Below are 27,753 nucleotides of genomic sequence, written 5' to 3' on the forward strand. Positions count from 1 at the left end.
TCTAGCTCTTTTTTAAACTCTGTTATAGTCCTAGCCTTCACAACCTCCTCTGGCAAAGAGTTCCACAGGTTGACTGTGAACTATGTGAAGAACTTTCTTTTATTAGTTTTAAACCTGCTACTCATTAATTTCATGTGGTGTCCTCTAGTTCTTATATTATGGGAACAAGTAAATAACTTTTCTTTATTCACCCTCTTCACACCACTCATGATTTTATATATCTCTATCATATCCCCCCTCAGTCTCCTCTTTTCTAAACTGAAAAGTCCCAGTCTCTTTAGCCTCTCCTTATATGGGATCTGTTCCAAACCCCTAATCATTTTAGTTGCTCTTTTCTGAACCTTTTCTAATGCCAAAATCTCTTTTTTGAGGTAAGGAGACCACATCTGTATGCAATATTCAAGATGTAGGCGTACTATAGTTTTATATAGGGGCAATAAGATATTCTTAGTCTTATTTTCTATCCCTTGTTTAATAATTCCTAGCATCCTATTTGCTTTTTTGACTGCCGCTGCACACTGCATGGACGTTTGCAGAGAACTATCCATGATAATGCCAAGATCTCTTTCCTGATTAGTTGTAGCTAAATCAGCACCCTTTGTATGTATAGTTGGGGTTATTTTTTTCAATGTGCATTACTTTACACTTATCCACATTAAATTTCATTTGCCATTTTGTTGCCCAATCACTCAGTTTGGTGAGATCTTTTTGAAGTTCTTCACAGTCTGCTTTAGTCTTGACTATCTTGAACAGTTTAGTATCGTCCGCAAAGTTTGCCACCTCACTGCTTATCCCTTTCTCTAGATCATTTATGAATAAGTTGAATAGGATTGGTCCTAAGACTGACCCTTGGGGAACACCATTAGTTACACCTCTCCATTTTGAAAATTTACTATTTATGCCTACCCTTTGTTTCCTGTCTTTTAAACAGTTCTCAGTCCATGAAAGGATCTTTCCTCTTATCCCATGACAACCTAATTCACACAAGAGCCTGCGGTGAGGGACCTTGTCAAAGGCTTTCTGGAAGTCTAATTATACTATATCCACTGGATCCCCCTTGTCTACATGTTTGTTAACCCCTTCAAAGAACTCTTATAGATTAGTAAGACATGATTTCCCTTTACAGAAACTATGTTGACTTTTGCTCAACAAATTATGTTGTTCTACGTGTCTGAAAATTTTATTCTTAACTATTGTTTAAACTAATTTGACCGGTACAGACGTTAGACTTACTGGTCTGTAACTGCCAGGGTTGCCTCTAAAGCCCTTTTTAAATATTGGCGTTATGTTAGCTATCTTCCAGTCTTTGGGTACAGAAGCCGATTTAAAGGATAGGTTACAAACCACAGTTAATAGTTCCGCCATTTCCCATTTTAGTTCTTTCAGAACATAGGGCAAATGCCATCTAGTCCTGGTGGTTTGTTAGTGTTAAGTTTTTCTATTTGTTCCAAAACCTCCTCTAATGACACTTCAATCCGGGAGAGTTCCTCAGATTCATCACCCATAAAAGATGATGCAGGTTTGGGAATCTCCCTAACATCTTCAGCCATGAAGACTGAAGCAAAGAAATCATTAAGTCTCTCCACAATGGCTTTATCGTCCTTGATTGCTCCTTTTGCATCTCCATCATCTAGGGGCCCGCTGGTTTTTTAGCAGGATTCCTGCTTCTAATGTACTTAAAAAATGTTTTGCTATTTCTTTTTGAGTTTTTGGCTAACTGTTCCTCAAAATCTTTTTTGGCTTTTCTTATTACATTTTTACACTTAATTTGGCAGTGTTTATTTTCCTTTCTATTTACCTCTCTAAGATTGGACTTCCACTTTTTAAAAGGTGCCTTTTTATCTCTCACTGCTTCTTTTACATGGTGGTTAAGCCACAGTGGCTCTTTTTTAGGTCTCTTACTATGTTTTTTAATTTGGGGTATACATTTAAGTTGGGCCTCTATTATGGTGTCTTTAAAAATTTTCCCTGCAGCTTGTAGGGATTTCACTCTAGTCACTGTACCTTTTAATTTCTGTTTAACTAACCTCCTAATTTTTGTGTAATTCCCCTTTTTGAAATTAAATGCCAGAGTGCTGGACTGCTGAGGTGTTCCTCCCACGACAGGAATGTTAAATGTTATTATATTATGGTCACTATTCCCAAGTGGTCCTGTAATAGTTACCTCCTGGACCAGTTCCTGTGCTCTACTAGGACTAAATCAAGAATTGCCTCTCTCCTTGTGGGTTCCTGTACCAGCTGCTCCAAAAAGCAGTCATTTAACGCATCGAGAAATTTTATCTCTGCATCTTGTCCTGAGGTGACATGTACCCAGTCAATATGGGGATAATTGAAATCCCCCATTATTATTTTTTATTTTGATAGCCTCTCTAATCTACCTTAGCATTTCAACGTCACTATCACTGTCCTGGTCAGGTGATCGATAATATATCCCTACTGCTATATTCTTATTAGAGCATGGAATTACTATCCATAGTGATTCTATGGAGCATGTTGATTCATTTAAGACTTTTACTTCATTTGATTCCATATTATCTTTCACATATAGTGCCAATCCGCCACCCGCACGACTTATTTTGTCCTTCCAATATATTTTATATCCTAGTATGATTGTGTCCCACTGATTGTCCTCATTCCACCAGGTTTCTGTGATGTCTATTATGTCAATCTCCTCCTTTAATATAATGTTCTCTAATTCACCCATCTTATTATTTAGACTTCTAGCATTTGTGTAGAAGCACTTTACAAAATTGTCACTGTTTGTCTGCCCGCCCTTCCCTGATGGATTAGATTCTTGTATATGTGCGTGTTTCTCATCTGATCTGGCCCATACTTTATCATCTCCTCTCCTCTTTTCTGACTAAAACCTAGAGCAGTGTTTCCCAATTTTTTTTGGCTATGAAACTCTTTTCAACTTCTCAGAATTTCAAGGAACAGCTAGCTTTGTCAAGTAAATTAAAAACAAAAAAACAAAAGAGGGGAACCCACCAATGCATGAAAATCACATTCCTTTCCTAAGACCCCATGCATTTGAGGCCCCATCCTTTCTGTTCCCCTCCTCCCCATCACTTGCTACCCCCAGCCCTTATATATTCTCACTGGGTTGAGACAGGAGGTGCAGGCTCTGGGGTGGGAATGAGGGATTTGGGTGTGGGAAGGGGTGAGAAGTGCAAGCTCTAGGAGGGAATTTGGATTCAGGATAAGGGGATGCTGGCTCAGGGAGGGGGCTCCAGGCTGGGGAGTGTTGGGCTCAAGTGGAAGGTTGGGGTGCCGAGCAAGTCACAGGCTTGTGGATGTGAGGATGCAGGAGCTTGGGCTGGATATGTGAGGGGCTCAGGGCAAGGAAGCTGTGAGTATGATGGGCACAGGACACAGATTTGTGATGTGTGGATGGTGCAGGAATGTTGTGGCAGAGGACTGGGGATGCAGGAGTTTGGGGATGTAAGTGGCTCAGGACAGGGGGTTCCAGTGTATGATAGGCTCAAATTTGGGGTCAGGTGGTGCAGGAGTGTTATGAAGCTGCAGTAAGATGGGGATTTGGCCTCAATTAGGGGTAAGTTTGCCAGGCGTAATTTTTAAATAAAATATGTCAAACTCAAAAGGTTTTAGTATTGTCTTTATTTATGAGAGGAGCAAGGAACCTGTTTTGAGTCAAGGGTCACTGACCCACTGAAAAGTCAGTTGGGGCCACACAAGTGAGATGCAAAAAAAACCCTCCAAAACTCCCAGGCCTCACTACTGTGGTCCCAACTGTACTGATGGGGGCAGGGGACAGGGTGCTAGTGTGTGCTGGGGCCAGGAAGAGAGTGCTGCTGGGTGGCTGCACAGGTGGCAGGGTGCTGGGGCAGGGACATGGTCCTGCTGGGCACTGGGATGGGTAGCAGGGTGCTGGGACCAGGAACAGGGTGCTGCTGGGTACTAGGGTGTATGGCAGGGTGCTGAGGCCAGAGACAGGGTGGTGCTGGGTGCTGCAGTGGGTGGCAGGATGCTGGGGCTGGGTGCTGCTGGGGCCAGGGACAGAGTCCTGGGATCAGGGACAGGGTGGTGCTGGGTGTGCTACGGTGGATGGCAGAGTGGTGCTGAGGACAGTGCTGGTGGGGGCAGGGGACAGGGTAGTCATGGGGGGTCGGGGCAGATGGGACCAGTACCTGGCAATCCTACAGCACCTCTGGGTTCCAGAAAGTGTGCAACTGCACTTCCCCTCCCCAAACAGCTGGCGTGCACGCTGCCTGAACAGCAGGGGCTGTTGTACTCCAGCAACTTACTTCCACGATGCCATCCGGTGGGGGAGGGTGCAGGAAGTCCCAGAACAGAGAGCGCTGCCTGCACAGTTAGAGCTGTGCAGCCCCCGGTCTCCTGACCTCCCCCTCACCACGCAGAAAGGCCGCAGAACTAAGTTACCAGATGTGTCAGCTCCAGCTGTTCAGGCAGCGCGTGACAGGTCCTTTGGGGGAGGGGAAGTGCTTCCCTCCCCGCTGTGGATCACGTAGGGTCACCCCTGTCTGGCACCCCACTACTGTGCTGGCCTGAAACAACTGTTCCCCTCTGCCCCCGCCTCGCTACGCCTCTGCATCGCCAGAGAGGAACGGGAAACAAGTGTGCTGCTTCTTTAAGAAGCTGGCTAGCCGGGGCACTGTCTTTCAGAGGGGGCGGAGGAGTGCCGGCTCCTCGCGAGACCCCAGGGTTTCACAGAGCACCAATTGGGAAACACTGACCTAGAGAATCTCCATCTAATAGACTCTTCTCTAATAGAAGTCTTAGTCAGATCCACGTGCTCTTCTTGAGGAGCAACTGCACGATCAAGAGAATGGTCAAATGGGGACAGGGTTCCTCATGGCTGGCCCCTTCCCCAAACCACTCTCCCCCCAACCCCAGCCACAACCCCAGAGTGGGGAGGGGCAGGAAGAAGGCTGGTGGAGGGGGCAGAGAAAAGCACAGTCACATGCTTAAGGGCTTTCCTGAACTAGGGGGGGAGGTCTGAGGATGATGGATCTGTAACAATTGTAAAATCTGTTCTAGTGGTTGAGATGTTACAAAAATTAGATGAGTCTTAATCCAGAACAGAAAAAATCATATTACCCATGTGAAAAATGAGAAAGGGCCCAAGATGGTGAGGAAATTTGCCTGCATAAAATTTGCCGCATATATAAGAAGCGAATGTACCTGCAGTGACAGGAAATGCATCCAGAGAAGGAATAAAAATACCTTAAGTTACAGAAACGACAATCACATCTTTTCTTTCATTTCCGAGAAACATCCTTGGTAATTCATTTGTGCCTGCAATGTTCATAAGAGATAATATTCTCCTGTCAATGCAGAGATGTTCAATTAAGCAAATCAGCCAGGACGGGGTGTCGTTAATGATAGCCCTAGATTTCTCGGAAGCAAAGGGAACATCAGGGATGGTTTATTTTAGGTATTTCTGATTAAAGTTTATGACAATTATTTTTTACATGCTGCAACTGTTTCAGCTGAGCCCACTGGGATGGAGCTACACACCCCCTAGGTGTATCCAGCATGACCCCACTAAATCTGGGCACCAATTTAGTGTTCCATATGCCTAAGGATGGTCTGGCTGCTCTGTTTAGCTGTCTGCATTAAGTGTTGCACTAACTTACACTGGGCTGCAGTGGGCAGGGAACCCACAGCCTAGGATTGGCATATCACCAGGATATCCTGGTCATATCCCTTTTCTGTGCTACGCCAGCACAAGGGAGGACTGATAACATGGGGGTCCTTAGATCATCTCTAAATCACTAGAGGATCGCCTTTACACTGGGATAGTCTGCTCTGGGATGGTTAAACTGGCTTTCAAGGTCAGATTAGGCCAAGCAGCATGGCATAGAGCTGCTACACTACATGAAGAAATCTGGCTCTCTCACTGTACGTTATGCAGGTAACAGATTTCAGAGTAAGAACACAGACTTTTAGGTTTTCTAGTTTACATTCAGACAGTATTTTTGCTGATACATTAAGGGAAAATTCCATCTTACCCTCTGGAGAAATAGCAATCTGGTGCCCAGCTCCCATTGACCAACTCCCATTTGCCCCTTGGAAAGTCTCCCTTGCAATAAATAATGTTTCATAGGGTGAGAGAGTCCAAAGTGTCACACTGTGCACTACCTAAGAGAGCTCTGCTGGGTAGCTGCTTGCATGTCTTAGTCCCATCCATAGCTATGCCATATGCTGTGTAAATTCACCATACAAGAGAAGATGACTGGGTACTCCGAAATCTCTCTAATTCATGGCCCCTCTGTTTTACTTCCTGGAGATCACAATGAAACCACAGTGACCTCTGGGCCCAAGATAATCAGTCCTTCAAGGGAGAGGACAGAGTGGCTGCTGTTCTTTCCCCACCACCACAACTCTTGGTTACCTGGTGGACTTCCCAGGTAGTAGGTGACTCCACATCACCAATGAAGCTACAGAGATGCAAAGACCTCACAAATCTCCAGGACTCTGATTAAATAACCTGCTGGTGGTAATGATAGAGGGAGTATGCTAGTTCCACCATAGAATGTTAGTAGTAAGACTGTGCAACAGATAGCACCAAGTATCTAAAATATCCATGCCAGGCTCAGGTATTAAGCAGGGCAAATGGCTAGCATGAGAGAAGCTATTCTTGACCTTCTGGGCAAAACCAGGGAATTCATTGCTTGCAAGAAGCCATGGACAGGCTCACAAAAGCAGATGTTGGTATATATGATGAAATACTAGAAGACAATAATACACAGGGCCTTCAACACCACACAGTATCAGTTAAGTTCAGCTTGCAGTCCATTTTCCAAGCTAGCGTGAATACAAAACCACTTATGACAGAATGCTACGATCTAACAGGGAAGTCAACATTCTGATCACTGTAGCCTCTGTTAGTTCCCCCAGTAATGACTGATTGAATAATTAGCTACTCAGAAGGAGGAGAAATTGGAGAGGTAAGGAACTAATTAGCTCTCAGCTGATCAAACCTGAGGAAAAAAACAGGCAGAATTACAAGAGAGGAGGATCAGGCTAGCTGAGCCTAGAATTAAGGCACCCCCTAGAGAAAAAGGAGACTTCATTTCCTCCTATCACTCTAGCAAAGAAGGGCTGAAAGGAGTTAAAATTATGATGTTGTACTGTGGCTGGTGGACAGTTTAGAATAAATGCGGCCCACATGCAGGAAGAAATAGAGTCTGAGAAGTTTGAGTGGCATTAGTAGACTGGGACAGCATGGTCATCCCTGCCCTGACTGGCCATACTTGTATTCTAAATTGGGCTCAGATGGGCAAAGAAAGTCTATTACTTGTTATAATTTGTCACCAGATGTTTATGCTGATTTTATGAGAAAAGAGGGGTTAGGAATAACTGTACACAATTCTCAATACCTTTGTTCATCACACATTCATATCGTTACTCATGTAAATACATTATATGTCCCTTACACTACAAACCCCAGGCAAACCTACATAAACTATTCAGGTTACCACTTGTCCTCAACTTAAATAAGTAACATGCAGAATAGCCACAATGCTCATCCAGCATATACAGAACGAACAAAGGATGGAACTCTATCTATTGAGGATTCATGAAAGAAAACTGAATTAAAATGCATGCGTCTTAAGTATTAATTTCTCAGTCGTATTTTCGATTTTTAAGCTGGTAGTCAACCTATTTAAACACAATAAAGATGGGACTACATACTGTTGACTTATGTCTGCTTTGGAAACCTACGTCATCAGTTGTGTGTGTGTTTTTGAAAGTAAACAGGAACATGAAATACGAACAAAAATCTAAGCATTTCTAGTCACATTGATTTTTTCCCCCTTCAGCTATTTATAGCAAGAATGTCAGAACAAGCTGTTTATCACCCACATCTCACATGCAGTGTAGGACCATTAGTCTCTATGACAACCTGAATTGAATAAACCTGCTATGAAGCCATCTATACTACAAAAAAATGCAATCCTGGAAATAATGGCTTCTTCAAGGACCTGACAGTGTCTAACTAAGGCTTGATTCTACTTCCATTAATGTTAGGGCAAGATTTGCACTGTACTTCAGTGGGAACAGAATGATGCCCATACAGAAGCCAAAGACTAGCCTTGATCACTGTACTTTAAAGGAGGATGTTGATTACCCCTTCCCCCACATGCATGTGAGGCAGTTGCAGAGATCACAGTTGTGACTCCATGATTTAGGGCCACCCAGTACCAGCATAGGTTAAAGCAGGAAGATTTTGCTTTAACTTACACTGCTGGTATAAAGTCCTTTATGCCAGCAGAGGATCAGGTATAGCAGAGCTCAGCTATATCCACTCCAATGTGCAAAATGCCTGTAATGCCACTTCTTCCCTCCCCCCAAACTTACATTAGTGAGAGAGCAGCTGGTGTAAGAAGTGACAATACCAACACCACCACCTCCATCCCTACAGGAGAATCTCCCTATGAGGCAATTCTATCTCTGGTTGGTTTAAGTGATTTCAGCAGACCGGAGAAACCAGCTTCAGAATCTAAATCAAAGCTGGAAACAACCAGCCAGAAAGAGCTGAGAAATTGGCCTGGAGGATGGGAGCAGTCTCTTCCCCGTCCTGGAGCTGAGAGCCACATGGGGTTTGCAGCTTGCAGTTTTAAGTGATTGGGGCTGCTGCAGCAGGCAGGGAGCCCAGTCTGCTCGGGGGTGCTGCAGGGCTGCTGGCTTAGGTAAGTACCTCCCAGCCAGAGCCTGCCTCTGGCACTCCAGGCCCTCCTATTCCCCAACTCCCTCCCCAGATCACCATCCAAATCCTCTGCACCCCATCTGCTCCAGGTCACAACTCCCTCCCAGAGCCTGTACTCCCTCCTACACCCTTCCCCCAGGCCAAAATCCTCTCCTACACCCACACTCCCTCTCAGACCCTGCATCCCATTCCCCTGCCCCAAGTCAACACCCACACCCTCTGTAGTCTACACCCCTTTTTCCCCTTCTCCCAAGTCACTGCTCCCTTCCAGACTTTGCACTTCCTCCTAGTGCCCCACTCCTAGGCCAGAACAGTCTCCTGTACCCATACCCCCTTCCCTGACCTTAAACCCCTATCCCCTGACCCAGGTCACAACCTCCTCCTTTACCCAAACTTCCCCTCAGACCTCACTGTGTCCTGCACCCAGTCCCTTGCCCCATGCGCCCTTCTGTGCCCAACCTCCTGCACAGCCTCCACAGACAAGTATGGCCCTTGACCACTTTCCAAAATCCTGAAGTGACCCTGTCAAAAATGTATGCCCACCTCTGATCTAAATACATGCCAAATTTACTCAACATCTTAGTACAGTATATTCCAGTAGGCCAAGGACACAGTGTTCATTGTACACCATATGAAGATTGACAGGGACATATACCTTTGTAAAAGAGAACCACTATCTTCTGAAAGGCTTTCATAAAGTGGATGTTGTCGTAACAGTATTCTTGAACCTTCTGGAGAAGAATCAGCTCTGACTGGCCTTGTGTGCTGAATACAGCCAGGAGAGGTGCGTATTGCTGAAAGAGGATGAGAAAAAGGCAAATTATTTTATAAAAATGTACTGTAAGTGAAAAATCAGATACCATTTGTACAATTTAACTCCTTATAAATTTTCTCTTTAAGAAACAATCACCATCCTAGAGAAGGGTGTGTGTTAATGTAGCACCAGGGTTTTTTTGTGCCATTTACACATATATTCAAGGTTCTGTAAGACAGTGTTGGAGAACTTGATTTGAAGTCTTCTAATGTTTCACTTTGCTATTGAACTGCATAAAGTGAAGTTATAAGATCTATTATGTCAGAGTATTGCCATCTATATGCTGCTTGGCACAACAGAAGATCACTATGATGTGTAAACATATTCTGGATGCTACAGGTTGGAAAGAGAACACCGACATCACAAACCCAGAGCCGATGCTCCTGATACTCATGCTCCAGTTTCATGGATGTTTCAGAGATCATAATAAAATCCAGTATGAGAAAACCATTATCCTGAATAGACAAACTAGCAACAACTAAGACACCATGCTGGGACATGCGTTAGTAATTACCTTTTCTTACGCAAAAAACTCAGAATAGCTTTTCTAGGACGCAAAATTGAACTTTTTTATACAGAACACTGTCAAGGTGGTAACTGTGCTTTTTATTAACTTTAACGTAACAAAGATCCAAGAAAAAAAGGTAGTTGTTTGTAAGAGGTCAGAACTCCAGTTTGTTATGGAAACGCTTCTCTTCCCTTTAAATGGGTGAGGAACCTCTGGCTACGTCTAGACTGCAAGCCTCTTTTGAAAGAGCATCTAGACTACAACCAGTACTTTAGAAAAAGCAAGCTGCTTTTTTGAAAGAGCACCCAGGCAGTCTGGATGCTCTCTTTCAAAAAAGGCAGTTTGCATTACATAGCACCTTTTATTGAAAGAGCACTTTTCCGTGGTTTCAGTAGCAGCTGACTTGGGGACGCCTGGGTTTCTTAAGATGAATCTGTATGTAAGTCAGAACTGGCATCCAGATTCAGCCGCGGTTTAAACTGATCAGTTTCAGCAGCGGCTGACGCCAGTTCCGACTTACATACAGATTCAACTTAAGAACAAACCTACAGTCCCTATCTTGTACATAACCCGGGGACTGCCTGTACATACTTAACTCTTTTTTCTTCAGTACCAGGGACAGTGTATTCAGCACCTTAAGGGCTTGAATACTAGAGGAGAGTAAAGTCCTCTTCTCTTCCCCATTGAAAAAAGTGTACATTTTTCAAAGTTACTGCTAATAACTACCTAGATTGGTGCAAATTTCATACCTCAACTTGTCCTTTTCATACTGAACGGGTCACCTTCAATATAAATGTGTTCATTTACTGAACTGGCTTAGAGACTCGTGAGTGAGCCAGATCCTGAAATTCTTACTCAATAGGGCCAAAGGGAATAGAACAGAGAAAAAACTGCATAAGGACTTGGGCCAGGCATTCAATATTTCTTTTTAAATTGATTCATCAGCTGTTCTCCTAGGCAGAGACACAAGCTACACAGTCTGTGTAATAAGTGTTTGATAAGCTTGGGGTACAGAATTGTAAAGTTTTTTTTCCATTTTATAAGCGTTGATAGAACCACTCTCATAAGCATCTATATGTACAAACACTGCTAAAACTTAGTTAATATTAGCAAGTAAAATATTCGCGCTTGCCCTCAGTATACTCAAAATATTTATCAACAGTTATCACCTTAGCAACAAGAGTGCCAACCTTGAGGTACAATCTTGCGTTATTGTGATACTTTATCTTTGACCCTTCAATTGTTCAGCACTTGTTTAATTGGACACAGACGTTGAGAGAAGCAACAATACATTCTATAGGTCTCTATTCAATAATATCAATGGAACTCCAATATTGTCCAGAGATTAATGGCCTCCTGCTTCTACATGTTTACTAAGGAGTTTACTTTTAAAATAGCTGAAATTCTCTGTTTATAGAGGAGACTTGTCAGTGTTGTTTCTTCCCCATTCACATGTCTCTTTTACCAGTGACCAATAGGGGTCAATAGATTCAACAGGATTCAGATTTGTGGTGAAGTTTTCAAAATATCTAAATTACTTAGAATCTTCAGTCCCATCTTCAAAAGTAATTTAATAGGAGCCTAAATCTGATTGCCTTTCAATCATTCATAAAAATGAAGGCTAGAACAGTCCTGGAATTCTTTCCCATTGTGCTAGCAATAATATTTGGGGAATGAAGCTTGCCAGCAAAACAATACAGTTTTGGAGTGACAGCTTGGCAGTGGTACATTTCTATTGCTAGCACCCAAGATGACACAGATACGTGATTGGTAAGGGGATATGTATTACATTTTTTAAATCTTAGCATATGATTTTTCTGCCAATCCTGTGCCTGGGACTGATAATAGCATAATTAATGCACTGCCTCAATTTCAGATGGACAAAGTTTGGGAGCAGCAAAGGATCTCGTATGGATAGCAGGAGCACTCTGGAACCTGACCTTATGCCAGCTCTCAGGGTAGAAGAGCACTCAGTAGCGCTATGAAAGTTTAGGGCCTATGACAGGAGTTGTAATAAATTTGAGCAATTCCAGAGATGGGTTTTGTGAATGATATTGCCTATTCCAGAAGACTAGGTACTTCAATATATGTCTCTGGGACACCAAAAACTAGCTGCACCCATTAAGCCTTATGCTTGCCAACAGTACGACTCATTACCCAGATCTGTGTCAGGTTCTTAGTCCTGAAGTTTTTATTAGAATGGGTGCAGGACATGTGCCCTGTGGAGGATCTGCACCATGCCATCATAGTTCAAAAGCTTAAAAATAGTTCAAAAGCTTTCAGTCAAATACAGAGATGAGACCAGGAGGCAGTTTTGTTCAAAGCTGAATTCCTGGCACTATTTTTTTGCACCTTTCAAGTCAGTGAACTAGTGCCTGGGCCAGCAAGGGAATGACTTTGGAGTAAAGGGATTTACAGTGGGAAAAGCATTCAGTCTTCTTAACTCTGAGGTTAAAAACCCACCTGCAGGGGTGGAGGGAGGCAATGAGTCCATAATACTACATGAGCAGGTCAAGGCAAAGATTTACCCAGTAAGGGCTTTAAATACTTTGAGATCCATTGATTTAGACAACTGGCCAGTAGCATTCAAATGCATACAGGATACATGCGAGACCCTGGGTAGAGATTCAGGACTAATTTTCTCATATTTCCACTTTAAGGACCATGTAGAAAGGCCAACTGAGTGGTAGGGTGGACTACATATTCTTGGTATACAGGTGGGGCAGTTCACAGCTGGGCCTCAGGGTGAAGGAATCCCAACATGGCTTGGAAGGAGAGGCTGACTATTCTTGTATACTCTTTGGCAGTGCGGGAGCGGACACTGAGTGCAAATATTGTTAACCTCAGTTAAAACAGGAAGGGATCTAACGGTAGGCACCCATTTAATGAATTATAGCTACCATTGTGACATTATGTAACTACATGAATTACGGCCCAATTTTTACAAATGGGATTTAGATTAATGTGTTAAGTAACCTGTTAAGAATTGCCTTTGAAGAAACTGCTAGTGTAACTTTTTTATGTGTTGTAACTAAAACCCCATTTAATACGTTGTACTGCCTTAACTGTTTAAAGCAGGGGTGGACAAAAGGGCCTCCACGGGCCAGATTTGGCCTGCCAAGCAGGCTGATCCAGCCCACAGAGGCCCTGCCCACTCCCCCTGCCTCCAGGCCAATTAGGGCCTGGCAGTGAGAGGAAGCGCATGACGTTTCCTCTGCCTTGCACAGAGCATGTGGCACTTGTAAGTGCCATGCCCTCCTTGCAGGGCCTGAGTAGGGCAGAGAAAGGTCTGCATGCTCCTCCCGCACCCCGGCCAATCAGAAATGCCACACGCTCCTGGAAGGGTGGCAGACTTTTGCGCACTCGCCTGCCCCCAAGCCCTGACTGGCCTGGGGGCGGGAGGAGCACGTGAAGGTCTCCTCCACCCTACCCCCACCCTGAAAGGAGAGGGCAGCACTTAAGTGCCACGCACTCCTGGCAGGGCAGGAAGCCCTGATTGGCCAAGAGGTGGGGGAGCACGGGAAGTCTCCTCCTACCAGCAGGGGCATGGATGGCTTAGTGGAAAGGGGTGAGGGCAAAGGGGCTCCCCTACCCTCAGACCAGTCAAAAGCATCCTGGCCCCGCCCCTTCCATTGCATCCACTGACATGACTGCTTCCCTCCTTATGTCTAGACTACCCTGGCCTGTGGAATAGCATGAGCAACTGAAGCTGGTGATTATATCCCATCTGTAGAACTGTGTGCATGAGTGTGTGTATACGTGGTGAATAATGTTAGTAGCTAGGGACAGTAAATGAATTCTGCCTTCACAATAAACATGGCATATGGCCCTTATGCCCCAAATAAGGTTCTGCTAGTTCTATTTCTACAAGTCTAACATAACTGTCTAGAAACCTGGAGGGGAAGGTGGGAAGGCAGTCAAGGATTTTGCTGCTGCCTCCTTGTGGTAGATGTCAAATGCAGGTACTTAGTATAGAAAGAATATGTTTTTGGATGAAATAAACTGGAAAAATACTTGAAGGAAAATATCCCTTCAGGGAGCTGAGAAAAGGAGGCTTGGAGCTCACTCTACTACATTAGCAGGGAGCCAACCCCCCTTTCCTTCATTATACTATTTGTTGCCAGGCACTCCCAGATATTAGCAAATAAAGTTGCAATCTAATTATACCTATGAACGGCCTCTTGTTTTCCACCTCCCCTCTGCCCACTCCCTCCCCTTGATGGAGTTTGTGCTGTGATTGGCAGGTGGAAACTGTTGGCTTCCAATTAAAGTGTGAATTCTAGAAGCCTCTGCTGATTGGCTGAGCCTTGGTAGGGGGAGGGGCTTTATAAGGCAGTGGGCAAGCCACCAAGGAGCTTGCGAACAGGTGAGTGCTAACAGGGAGTTTTGAGAGGGAGTTGGGAAGGAGAGAGGAAAGGGCGTGAGGGTCTCTTGCCTTTCTTTTTAAATCCCTTTTCCAGGACAGCAGCAATGGTTGGTGATGGGTCTGCTCTTGTTACCTGCACAGCGTGTGCCATGTGTGTCTTCCTCCCGGAAGAAAGAACACACTTCATCTGCACCAAGTGCAAGCTGGTCGACATTTTGGAAGAAAAAAATTAGAGGACTGGAGGCCCAAGTGTCAACCCTACGCTTGATCAGAGAGGATGAAGACTTCCTCGATAGAAGGCAGCATTTAATCCTTCAAGCATGGCAGGCAGAAGAGCCAGAGAGGGCAGTACGTGACCAAGAAGAGAACTGGCAGCATGTAACTTCTAGAAGGGGAAAAAGGCTAGCACGGGAATCCCCCGATGCTATAGAGGTAAGCAATCGCTTTCAAGCTCTCTCCACAGGCTCTGCAGTGCTGAAAGCTCTGGAAGGGACCTCACAAGGAAGAAACCAGAAGGGAACACCATCTACTGGAATAGTGATAGAGATGTAGCCGTGTTAGTCTGGTGTAGCTGAAACAAAATACAGGACTATGTAGCACTTTAAAGACTAACAAGATGGTTTATTAGATGATGAGCTTTCGTGGGCCAGACCCACTTCCTCAGATCAAATAGTGGAAGAAAATAGTCACAACTCACTGGCATTCACCTTCCTTTCCCCCCCCCCCCAAATCCCTCTTCTGTTCTGTAATGTGATTTGTCCTTTTCATGTGTGTTCATTTTTTTAAATTGTATCCTTTGGTATATATGGTTGTGACTATTTTCTTCCACTATTTGATCTGAGGAAGTGGGTCTGGCCCACGAAAGCTCATCATCTAATAAACCATCTTGTTAGTCTTTAAAGTGCTACATAGTCCTGTATTTTGTTTCATCTACTGGAAGGCATGGGATGCGTAGTCCTACGGATGGGGGTTCCACGGCCACCACCCCCAAAAGGAAACGACGGGTGGTGGTGGTCAGGGACTCCCTCCTAAGAGGGACTGAGCCATCCCTCTGCCGTCCAGACCTGGAATCTCGAGGGGTGTGCTGCTTACCGGGAGCTCGCATTCAGGATGTGACTGAGAGGCTTACCAAGCTGATCAAACCTTCGGATCGCTACCCCTTCCTGCTTCTCCACGTGGGAACTAATGATACGGCCAAGAATGATCTTGAGCGTGTTACTGCGGATTATGTAGTGCTAGGAAGAAGAATCCAAGAATTTGGAGCGCAAGTGGTATTCTCCTCCATCCACCCTGTCGAAGGGAAAGGACTGGGCAGGGATCGTCGAATTGAGGACGTAAATGCGTGGTTGCGCAGATGGTGTCGCAGAGAGGGCTTTGGTTTCTTCGACCATGGGACTCTGTTCCGGGAGCAAGGATTGTTAGGAAGAGATGGGATCCACCTAACGAAGAGAGGAAGGAGCATCTTCGCAGGAAGGCTTGCAAACCTAGTGAGGAGGGCTTTAAATTAGGTTCGTCGGGGGACGGTGACCAAAACCCTGAGGGGAGTGGGAAAGTCGGATACCGGGAAGAAATGCAGAGAGGAAGGGGCAAGAAAGGAGGACCCATGTTTTGAATGGAGAAGATAGGACGATCAACTGGTTACCTGAAGTGTTTGTACACTAATGCGAGAAGCCTGGGCAACAAACAGGAAGAACTGGAGGCCCTGGCCCAGACCAAGAAATATGATTTAATTGGGATAACAGAGACTTGGTGGGATCACTCGCATGACTGGAGCGCTGTCATTGAAGGGTATAGACTGTTCAGGAACAACAGGCAGGGAAGAAAAGGAGGAGGAGTTGCACTATATGTAAGAGAGCACTACAATTGCTCTGAACTCCAGTATAAAGAGGGAGAAAAACCTGTTGAGAGTCTATGGGTTAAGTTTAAAGGAGCAAACAACAGCATTGATGTTGTGGTTGGTGTTTGCTACAGGCCACCGAATCAGGTGGATGAGGTAGATGAGGCTTTCTTCGGACAACTGAGCGAAGCTTCCAGATTGCAGGCCCTGGTTCTCGTGGGAGACTTTAATCACCCTGACATCTGCTGGGAAACCTATACGGCAGTACACAGGCAATCCAGGACGTTTTTGGAGAATGTTGGGGATAACTTCTTGACACAGGTGCTGAAGGATCCGACCAGGGGCCGTGCGCAGCTTGACCTTCTGCTCACAAACAGGGAGGATCTAATAGGGGAAGTGGAGGTGGGTGACAACCTGGGAAGCAGTGATCATGAGATGGTAGATTTCAGGATCCTGACCAAAGGAAGAAAAGAGAGTAGTAAAATACACACCTTGGATTTCAAAAAAGCAGATTTTGACTCCCTCCGAGATCTGATGGGCAGAATCCCCTGGGATGTTAACATGAAGGGGAAAGGAGTCCAGGACAGCTGGCAGTATTTTAAAGAAGCCTTATTGAAGGCACAGAAAGAAACCATCCCGACGCGTAGCAAGAGAGGCAAACATGGTAGGAGACCGGACTGGCTTACAGGGGAACTCCTTAGTGAACTTAAGCACAAAAAGGAAGCTTACAAAGAGTGGAAACTTGGACAAATGACCAGGGAGGAGTTTAAAGGTATAGCTCGAGAATGCCGGGGGGTTGTCAGGAAGGCGAAAGCGCAAATGGAATTGCGACTGGCTAAGGATGTGAAGGATAACAAGAAAGGTTTCTACAGGCATGTTAACAAGAAGAAGGTGATCAGAGAGGGTGTGCAGCCCCTCATGGATGAAGGAGGTAACCTAGTGACAGATGATGCGGGGAAAGCTGAAGTACTCAATGCTTTCTTTGCCTCTGTATTCACGGACAAGGTCGGCTCCTGGACTTCTGCGCCAGGTGACGCAAGATGGGATGAAGATGGACAGCCCATGGTGGGTAAAGAACATTTAGGAACTATTTAGAAAAGCTAAACATACATAAATCCATGGGTCCGGACTTAGTGCATCCGAGGGTACTGAGGGAGTTGGCAAATGTCATTGTGGAGCCTTTGGCTATTATCTTTGAAATGTCGTGGAGATCGGGAGAAATCCCGGATGACTGGAAAAAGGAAAATGTAGTGCCCATCTTCAAAAAAGGGAAGAAGGATGATCCAGGGAACTATAGACCGGTCAGTCTTACCTTGGTTCCTGGAAAAATCATGGAAGGGATCCTTAAGGAATCCATATTGAGGCACTTGGATGAGAGGAAAGTGATTAGGAATAGTCAGCATGAATTCACAAAGGGCAAGTCGTGCCTGACCAATCTGATTAGATTCTATGATGAGGTAACTGGCTCGGTGGACATGGGGAAGTCAGTGGATGTTATATACCTTGACTTTAGCAAGGCTTTTGATACGGTCTCCCACAATATTCTTGCCAGCAAGTTAAGGGATTGTGGATTGGATAAATGGACGGTAAGATGGATAGAAAGATGGCTAGAAGGCCGGGCCCAACGGGTAGTGATCAATGGCTCGATGTCAGGATGGCGGTCGGTTTCTAGCGGAGTGCCCCAAGGTTCGGTTCTAGGACCGGTTTTGTTCAATATCTTTATTAATGATCTGGATGAGGGGATGGATTGCACCCTCAGCAAATTTGCGGATGACACTAAGCTGGGGGGAGAGGTAGATACGCTTAAGGGCAGAGATAGGGTACAGAATGACTTAGACAAATTGGAGGATTGGGCCACAAGAAATCTGATGAGGTTCAACAAGGACAAGTGTAGAGTCCTGCACTTGGGACGGAAGAATCCCAAGCATAGTTACAAGCTGGGGACCAACCGGTTAAGTAGTAGTTCTGCAGAAAAGAACCTGGGGGTTACAGTGGATGAGAAGCTAGATATGAGTCAACAGTGTGCCCTTGTAGCCAAGAAGGCTAATGGCATATTAGGTTGCATTAAGAGGAGCATTGCCAGCAGATCCAGAGTTGTCATCATTCCCCTTTATTCGGCTTTGGTGAGGCCGCATCTGGAGTATTGTGTCCAGTTCTGGGCCCCCCACCACAAAAAGGATGTGGACGCATTGGAGAGGGTCCAGCGGAGGGCAACCAAAATGATTAGGGGGCTGGAGCATATGACTTATGAGGAGAGGCTGAGGGACTTGGGTCTGTTTAGTCTGCAGAAGCGAAGAGTGAGGGGGGATTTGATAGCAGCCTTCAACTTCCTGAAGGGAGGTTCCAAACAGGATGGAGAGAGGCTGTTCTCAGTAGTGACAGATGGCAGAACAAGAAGCAATGGTCTCAAGTTGTGGTGGGAGAGGTCCAGGTTGGATATTAGGAAAAACTATTTCACTAGGAGGGTGGTGAAGCACTGGAATGGGTTACCTAGGGAAGTAGTGGAGTCTCCATCCCTGGAGGTGTTTCAGTCTCGGCTTTACAAAGCCCTGGCCGGGTTGATTTAATTGGAATTGGGCCTGCCTAGAGCAGGGGGCTGGACTTGATGACCTTCTGAGATCTCTTCCAGTTCTATGATTCTATGGTTCTATGACAGTGAGTTTGTCAATGTACGTATCAACAGGCCAAGCCTCCAAACTTTACACAGACATGCAGTTCCACTGGTCTTAGTGGAACTACTCACATAAATAAGGACATCTTCTAACTATCTTTCCAATGTTAGAATTATGCATATTGTCCCTTAACACACACACACACACACACACACACACACACACACACACACACACACACACATATGCTGCATTATTAATGCTGCACCCCATATTAAAACCAAACCAAACCTCAACTCCTAGATGCAGTGCTACAACTATCAACTGAAAGATTCACCAGCCCCCAGACTGGTAAATAAAGTCACTGCTAGAACTCCAAAATGCATCTTTCTGCTGGAAAAGAGTTGTGTTGAGTTTTTCTTCCCATCTGGTCCCACAACTAGAGAGGGGGCTATGGCCAGCATGCAAGGTGCAGACCCTATGTGAGATGCAGGACCCAAGCAGCTACATGCCTTATGTATACTGAACACCAACCTTAGGAGAAAGAACTGAAGAAGAAGGAATAGCAGTGGGAGGGAACCAACATTAGAGATTTGGGCAGGTAAACAGCATAGTGTGTAAGGCACAGATCCATGTTATTATACAGGAGTTCAGCTATTTCCCCAACCACCACTCAAAGTGGGTTTGCCTTACAAGACTGTGGTGAGTATAGCCTAACCAGAGCTTACAAGTTCACCAGAATTCTTCAGTGGAACTATGTCCTTCCCAATTCCAGTGCCTAATATTTATTCTACAGTTCTTTCCAATTCATTTGGGAAATACTGCCTATAATATTATTGTTTTTATTATATATGCCTCTGAATACTTTTCAGACACGTTGTTACCAATGGCTGTCACCACACAGAAGTCATACGAAATTATTCTATATATATATATTTTTAAGGTGTTGTTCTAATACTTAATATCAATGTCATGCCAAGTTTGATGCCTGCAGATTTAAACATGAAAAAAATTGTACTGATATCTGTGGAGTATTTTCTCATTTACAACCCTGGTACATGCACACATACATACATACATACCTTTAGATGTTTAAGTGCTTGTTCTGCAACCAGCTCTTCCTTCTTGTTCCATTCAACGGCATTCATTATACAGGTCCACAGGAGTCCAATCACTGCAGGCTCTGGCAGATCATTTCTCTTCATTTCCTCCTTTACGTAAATCACTACCTGGTGGAATAAAGAAACTTCCCACAATAGTTTGTACAATTAGATAAAACTCTGAATTATAAATACAGATTATAACATAGAACAAACAAGAGGAATTAGCTGCAATCATATACAGAATGGTTTTCCCTTACATTTTTCTACAGAGTAACATTTGTTCATTTTTCAAGTCTTGAAGTACAATGTGAAACTAAAGTAATTATAGCACCATTTTTGACAACACGGAGAATCTTGTGATTATGTTTTTGTGCAGAATTATATAAGGAGTAAATTAAATAATTTTAAGATGGCTAGGGGAAGCATGTGGGGCATAAACACATTTCTCTATAGTCACTGTTCATTTAAGGCTTTGCCTAGTTGGGTAACAGTATAAAAATAGAGAAAACTTCTTCCCACCTCTTTAATTGGGCATTCCTGAGAAAGACGTTCCTGTAGTTCTTTTTGAAGTTCTTTACGGGTCCCCAGTGACTGCTGGACTCTGAGGAAATCCGAGAGCTCTTTTAGGCCTGCATCAATGAAGTACTTAGCAAAATGCTCCACATTCTGTCGATTGGCTGGAAATAATTCCTAGAAGGCAGAAAATGCTCCCCTGTTAAACTACAAAGAATGCTTATGTTGAGGAAGGAAAACTGGTTCAAAATTAACATAGGGACCTCAAGTTGAAGATGAAGAACTGTAACTGCTAACAGACTTAAAAGAAAATTAATAGTTGTATTTTCAGTGGAGAGGCAACATTAACTTTTCTAGTCTTGTTCTAGGGATAGTTGGTAACAGAAAAAGCTACAACTCTTCAAGTTATATTCAAAGACAAGTGATTTACAAATTAATGTGAAGTGTGCACATTCATGAAAAAACTTTGAGTTTAAGATACCCATTTCAAAACAAAATTACAGGAGGCATTATACAGAATGTAAAAAACCCCTCTCTTCCTCCAGTCTCTCCACCCAGTTCCAGAAGCTTTGTGTACTAGTGAGCACAAACGTAGATCATCCTGCAAATATCAGTGACCATAACCATAAAGTATTTCTAGATATGTACATTGTGAAAGACTCAGTGTGTTATTTACCACATGCTGCACAACCGTTGTTAGAAATATTTCTAAGAGTCATCCAATAAATAGGGAAAATGATTGTGTTAAATAGGCAGTACACCGTTGAAATAACTCATTCACAGGGATGGCATCATTTAGTCCCTATAATTCACAGCAATAGCATATCTGTGAATTATGAAAATCGAACTACCCAAAAAAAAAAACCGACGATAATTCCCAAGACTGCTATTACAACTCGCACCTCATCTTGGCAGGGACTCAATGGCTGATAGAGATGTGAAAGGTTTACTGGTTCCAGTTTATCAGTAACTAGTAGAGGCTGGAGCAGCTACAGCAGCCAGGAAGTAGGGGGCCACTCCAACCCTGCAGGGGGCCCACTGCAGACTGGGGCTATTCCAGCAGCATCTGGGAGCCAAAGGGCTGGGAACCAGCAACCAGCTCCAATGTGGAGATGGAAGTGGGAAACACACAGTCTGGGGAGTCTTCACCTAGGCTGGAGTGATCCCCCAGCTAGATCCCGCTTAGTCAGTTACCAGTTAAATGTTAGGTTTAACTGCTTAACTGGGATTTTACATTCCTAGTTATTTACACACCAATTCCTGCTGTCTGAAAGGATGATTCATGATCTGTGTAACAGGCCTTACAACAGACACACTCAATTTACTTATAGATCTTGCTCCAAAAGTGCCTACATAGATATCTGCCCCGAAGCCTTTTATCTAGCAGACAATAGCGTAATATATTTCTATGGATAAAAGTTGAAGATAGCAATGTTCATCCTGAAATGAATAAACAGACATTTACTTTTAACTATGAGGGTAATTAGCTATTGGAACAGATTTTGAAGGGATATGGTATATTCTTCATCATTTTGATTTAAGGAAATATACGCTCTAGTTAAGTCATACATTGGTTTAGAAGCAGGAACTGGTGAAACTCTGTGTTACGTGGAAATTCAGATTTTATAATCTGTCTTTATAATCTAGTTGAAAAATTTTAAGGAAATGAAATCTCCATTAGATAGAGAATCTTCCATTTCTCTTCAGGGGCCTGCTATTCTCAAAACTTCTGGCTGTTGCGATGACCTCAGAATTATATGTTCCTACTGGTTCTGCAGTTGTCATTTTCTAACCACTGACTCTACCAAATTGCTTAGTTCTGTATTCACTGTATGATATCCTAACAGTATTTCATCATTTTTAGTTTAAAATCAAAGTGGTATAATTCATTTTTGATGGTGTAACTATTTCACAAAGCACTGTATCTTCACTTTTGGTTTTGCACAACTACAGGCTATATCTTCCTAAATCAGGATACATATCTGGCAGCATCCCTGATCCAACAGGACAACAGATTTTCTTGGACCAGAGTCCAGGGCAAGCGGGGCTGGTGTTGTGGCACAACTGGGAGCCTCACGCAACAACTGGGAGCTGGGCTGGTAGCAGCTGGGGAGCTCTGTCCCTGTGAAACCCCGGTGGGGCCAACAGCAGGGGGGCCAGAGCTTGACCCCAGCGGCAGCAGCCACAGCCACAACCTGGCAGCAGCCACAACCTGGGCCAGAAGGAGCCAGCTGCAGGGAGGGGTGGGCTGGATAAGAGACTGGTGGCACGGAACCTCCCCTGGTCTAGAAAGTTCCCCCTCGTTCACGACCGGTCAGGTCTTGAGGATGTCAAACCAGGGAGGTTCAACCTGTACCAAAATAAATCAATAAAGATAAAACCTGAAAATACACACATACTGGTTATTTATATTCTGGTAACAGTTTTTCAGTGGACATTAAACAAATGCTTTAACAATGGTGCAGGGACAATAGCGCTAAGATTATTGCTATGACGTAAAATATTGCAATTTGGGGGGGAGGCAGCATTAGTGGTAATTAAACATTTATGGCCAACTATCATCAACTAACTTCTTCCTAAAACAAAAAAAAGTTTCCAGAAAGTGCATGGTACTTACTAGCAATCGCTTGTCTAAGTTGGCTTTTCTCAAAGAGGAGGTAACTGAGTTGGCATCTTTCTCTGCCATCCATGCTTTGAAAAGTTTTACAGCAAAAGATACTGCAATTCCTATTGAAGAAAATAAAGTAAAACAAAACCACACACTATTAGCAACTTTCTGAATGAAAACTAGGTAGAAAGTAAGAATGCGTATCCTCTGGATTATTTCTAAAAAACAACAAGCAAGTACTGTGTTTATTTTGAATGCAGTCTTATTTTTCTGACTTAGTTCTCAAAGTTCTCAAGTACTTTCAAACATGCTATTTTTCCACCTGCAATTGATCATTTAATATTTCCCCCATTGTTCTTTTTGGAATTGATCTTGTTTTCATTTATAAAATATGTCAATGATTTAAGAAAATGAGCAAATGAATTTATCGGATTTAGATAGGGAAATGATTTAAGCAGAAGAATGCTTGACATTATAAATAGTTTGAAATAAATTAAATGCACTGGAAAAAACTAGATGAAAACCCTCAAGATTTACAGAGCCCATGCTTTATGATAAGCCAAACAGTATTACCTCCTTTGTACATGGTTTAGCTCAGTATAAGGAAAAATATAGTATGTACAATCTTTTCTTCTGTATTCCTGTACCTAGAATCACTGTGGGATTGTACCATGGATGTTAATTACAGGTAATTGACTAATCGAATAGTCAATGCATTTTACATCGACTATTCAAGTAGTCAATAGGGCATCCACCTCTGAAGTGTAGAAACAGCCCTGGGTTGTTGCTACACTTTAAAGGCGAAAGCACCATGTGGAGCTTGGATCAGCTGGGGTCTCCCCTTTGACCTAGGACTCCAAGCACTGCTGCCGCTCTGAAATGCCACTACGGGAGCTCGGAGTCAGGTTCCTGCCGCGGCATTTCAAAGCGGCAGCGCTGTGCAGATCCCAGAATCAGCTGGGGAATCCCCAGCTGACCCTGGGCTCCGTGTGGTGCTGCTGCTTTGAAACACCTCAAGGAGCCTGACTCCAGGCTCCCAGGCTGGTGTGCCAAAGTGGCAGCGCGCATGGAGCCCGTGGTCTGGCCCCAGGCTTCACACGGTGCTGCTGCTTGTAAGTACCCCCCTCCTTCTCCTCTCCTTGCTGCCTCTTTTTGATAGAGACAGCAAAGGGGGCCCGGGGGAATGACTAGTTGACCAACTTGTCAACTATCTGATAAAGCATTTGCTTATCAGATAGTTGACTAGTCCTTCACATCTCTAGATTGTAGCTATTCAAAATGCTTATGTAATATCTTAAAGCAGAAGTGCATTCTCTTTTAAATTCCATAGGGGTTTTGTTTTTTGCAAGTAACTAATGAGTTTTTTTGTTGTGTGTTTGTACAATGCGTATCACAGTGGGGTTCTGGTTCATGACTACAGCTCCTACATGCCAGCATAGAAAACCCTTCATCTCTCTCACTTCAAAATCATATGGTTTAAAAATGAAAATAAAAAGCATAGCTAGGTAGGAAGCAAGCATGACTTAATAGTTCTTTGCCAGTTTATAGCTGCTCATTTTCTTTCTTCATTTGTAGCAAATCATGAACAATTTTTTTTGAAAGATTATTCCTTTAGCATCCCAATCATGATATTCAAGGATATTGTTATAGCAGTTTTTTTCAACCTTATTTAGTATAATGTTGGCTGTGGGCATGAGCTGGCACCTAGGAGCTGTAGTCATGAACCAGAACCACACTGTAATGTTGGCTGTGGGCATAGCTAACTAGAACCACAGATGCATTTTACTTTGCAATTCATATATCAAGTTCTAAGCTGAAACTGACAAAGCCAAATACTGTACATTTGCATAGCCCTGACTATTCAGCAGTGAAAATGAGTGTTTGACAAACCTAAGATTTAAAGAACAATGTATGCCCATGTATGCAACAACTCATTTTAACCACAGCTCAGTCTACCAAAAAGTTTAAATAAATTATGCATTCCAAATCTATAACTGAACTTGTATACAAGACAATATAAATCATTTACAGTTAGAAATCACCATCCACAGCCTATATACAGACCAATCATTATATATTTTGCAGTAGATAGGACATTCTAGAAAACTCATGTAAGGAAAACATTCCACTTTGTTACCATAATGACTGTTGGCACAGCCATTACCAAGATTTTGCTTTAAAACACAACTCTTTTACTGAAAGTTTCACAGCAGCTACTTGGACCAAATTACACGTCATTGTATTGGACAGATGAAAGTGCAACAGCAAAAGGCTCACTGGCTGCAAAAACCAACAGAAAAAACAAGGAAGTTTTTGGCAAGTATGTGTCTTGAATCATAAGTACTAGAAGTGAGTAAGGAGCTGTCAAAGGTTTAGAACACCTAAGATTATGGGTTATTAATGTCAGTTTTTTTGCTCTGGATTTACACATGGCATAAAAATTGTATCCTTCCACATTCATTTGAAATTTAGCATTTGTAATTCAAGTTAAAAATAAATCCTAGGTTTGTGTATTTTCAGATGCCTTTTGTGTTCCTGTAACTAAAACAGAATGTCATTTAGAAACACTACAGGCTATTACCCCAAGACACAGATTAATGCTTTTGTTTGGATTTTCTCCTACATTTATTCCCATTGTGAAAGCTGTGGGCAGAGCAGTACAGCAGCTGTGGCCTTTCTTTCTGCAGCATTTAGAAAACAAATGTAATGATGGTTAGCATGCTGCAAATGAAAAGGTGTTCCACCCAGGGCTATTTTGAACAGTTGCAATACCATCCAGTGAGCACAGATTCTCTCTCTCACACGCACACACACACACACACACACACACACACACGGCTGTGGTTCTCCATGGTGTTGTAATCACTATGGATCCCATTGTAAGTGCACATGCCTCATGCACACAAGTTCAGATTATTTAATAGGAGTGTTCTCTGGTGTCATATGTGCACTGTGCCTCTTGTGCTCCCAGCGGAGAATATAAAGGGCAAAGTGGCCGTGACTTTTCTTTCTGTATCAAAGACTTTGCTGAGGGGCAGGTCCTGGAATCCACACTAGTACCATCCTGAAGAATACCACCAATACAAGAGAACTGTTCGTTTTTCTTCAAGTATGGGTCTGTGCTGATCCCGTTGGGACTAAAGTAGTACCCCCTCAGGATGGTGGGAAATTAGAAATTTCAGATGTATCCAACAGCATTTAAAGTATTGGTCTCCTGAAGTTGGCTTTACAGCTAAGTCCAAGGTATAGCATTTGAGAAAAGCTGGGGGCTGCTCCAAGTCGCAGACTTGATGTTTTATGAGAAAAATTACACCAACCAGCTGGTAATACTGCGAGATGTATTGTGTTACACAAAGTGTCTTTAACAGAGCTGAAAGGAAGATTGGCCTGCTTTAAATGCAGTAAGTAACTAAGGATGCTGACATTGGGCTGGGATGGTCTGTGTTGAAAATCTTTTCTATTTAGACAAATGTTTTTCAGGTAGAGGCTTTTCTTCCCGTTTTAGGATTTCCCAGACCTCTAGTAGTCCCTGTCCATGGTACTCAGCCAACCAACAGCCATGCTGCCAAGTGCAATGATTATCTGTCTGGGTGGAGCATCTGGCCATGGGCTGAGAGATTAGACCTGGAAAGTCTGGAAGCTGGATCTGGAAGTGAATGGTCATCTGTAATAGCAATCAGCCAAAACTGCCTCACTCAAGATGAGCTTCAAGAATGACCTTTCAACCTTGGAAATCACTATCAGGGGAATTAGACAGGCATACTACTGCAGGGAGAAAGGCATCTGGCAATGATCCTAGTTTGGCCCATTCTGGAGCAAAAGTTCTCATACTTGGCATTGTCTCTCATAACAAAGTAGCATTCTGGCAGATCCCTAATGATGGAATATCTGCTTTTTTTTTTTTTTTTTTAGGGTGACGGTACACAAAGGAAGAGAATGATCAGTTGGAGGGAAAAAAAATAAGATAGATGGGAAGATGATTCTTTGTTGAATAATGCATGTTTGAAACTAGAGGGGGAAAAAAAACAGTAGTAGGTTGAACACTCCCCCAGGTTCAGTCTCACTGTTTCAAGCAGCAAAATGAAACTCAGGGAGAAGTGCAGCTGCTACACCCTTTATTATGTCCTCACATGTGAGCATAAGATGGCACAGGAGCATGCAGTGACACTGCAGCAATTTTCATAGTGAAGGTGCTGAAAGCCACTGAACCAAACTATAAACCCTGTATATGACAGACCCACTTCAACCTAGGGGTACAGAAGCCCCTCCAGCATCTATGGGAGCATGCACACCCCTGACAGACATGACTATTAAAAATCCAGTTCTTACACAAGGCAAATGCACACCTACAGAAGAGGGATCTATGCTACCACATACTCCAAAGAAGGTGTGTTGTCTCATTTTGAAGGTCATTGCCTTAATGTCACAGTCCTGTTGTAGCACTGGAATGGAATTTTGTAACTAATAAGTCAGTTATAATAATATGTTATAGCAAAAGGATTGAATTAAACTTAAACACAAGATGTAGATCTCACACAGGGCCAGGCAGCTTTGTTAACTTAGCTCCAGCTCTGTTTGATGTTAGCATGTTGAAGTGAAGGGATAGAATATTGTAATACAGCGTTTCCCAAACTGTGGTCATTTGCAGCGTTTCCCAAACTGAGTATGCAGCCTGGTACCGGTCAGTGGAAAAAAAA

At 43.5% G+C, this 27,753-nt stretch overlaps 1 protein-coding gene and 1 long non-coding RNA gene across 16 annotated transcripts in view; one reads left to right on the forward strand and one right to left on the reverse strand.

The window, feature by feature from the left end:
• Positions 1 to 27,753, forward strand: part of LOC106733017 (uncharacterized) — an 86,816-nt gene that overhangs the window by 33,445 nt on the left and 25,618 nt on the right. The gene's annotated exons all lie outside the window — the stretch shown is intronic.
• BZW2 (basic leucine zipper and W2 domains 2) overlaps positions 1 to 27,753 on the reverse strand; it is a 93,572-nt gene that overhangs the window by 3,817 nt on the left and 62,002 nt on the right. For 11 of the 12 annotated variants that reach the window (XM_075922262.2, XM_075922261.2, XM_075922264.2 and 8 more), the window contains 4 exons: positions 23,066 to 23,175; positions 20,455 to 20,625; positions 19,915 to 20,061; positions 9,351 to 9,489 (listed from right to left, as the gene is read on the reverse strand). In XM_075922262.2, the coding sequence (XP_075778377.1) occupies positions 9,351 to 9,489; positions 19,915 to 20,061; positions 20,455 to 20,625; positions 23,066 to 23,175 (567 nt within the window). Of the gene's footprint in view, positions 1 to 5,157; positions 5,278 to 9,350; positions 9,490 to 19,914; positions 20,062 to 20,454; positions 20,626 to 23,065; positions 23,176 to 27,753 lie in introns of those variants that run through there. The other variant, XM_075922263.2, reaches the window with a different exon arrangement.

Source organism: Pelodiscus sinensis, chromosome 2 (genome assembly GCF_052426305.1).
Source record: "Pelodiscus sinensis isolate ZL-2025 chromosome 2, ASM5242630v1, whole genome shotgun sequence".
Lineage (NCBI taxonomy): Eukaryota > Metazoa > Chordata > Testudines > Trionychidae > Pelodiscus > Pelodiscus sinensis.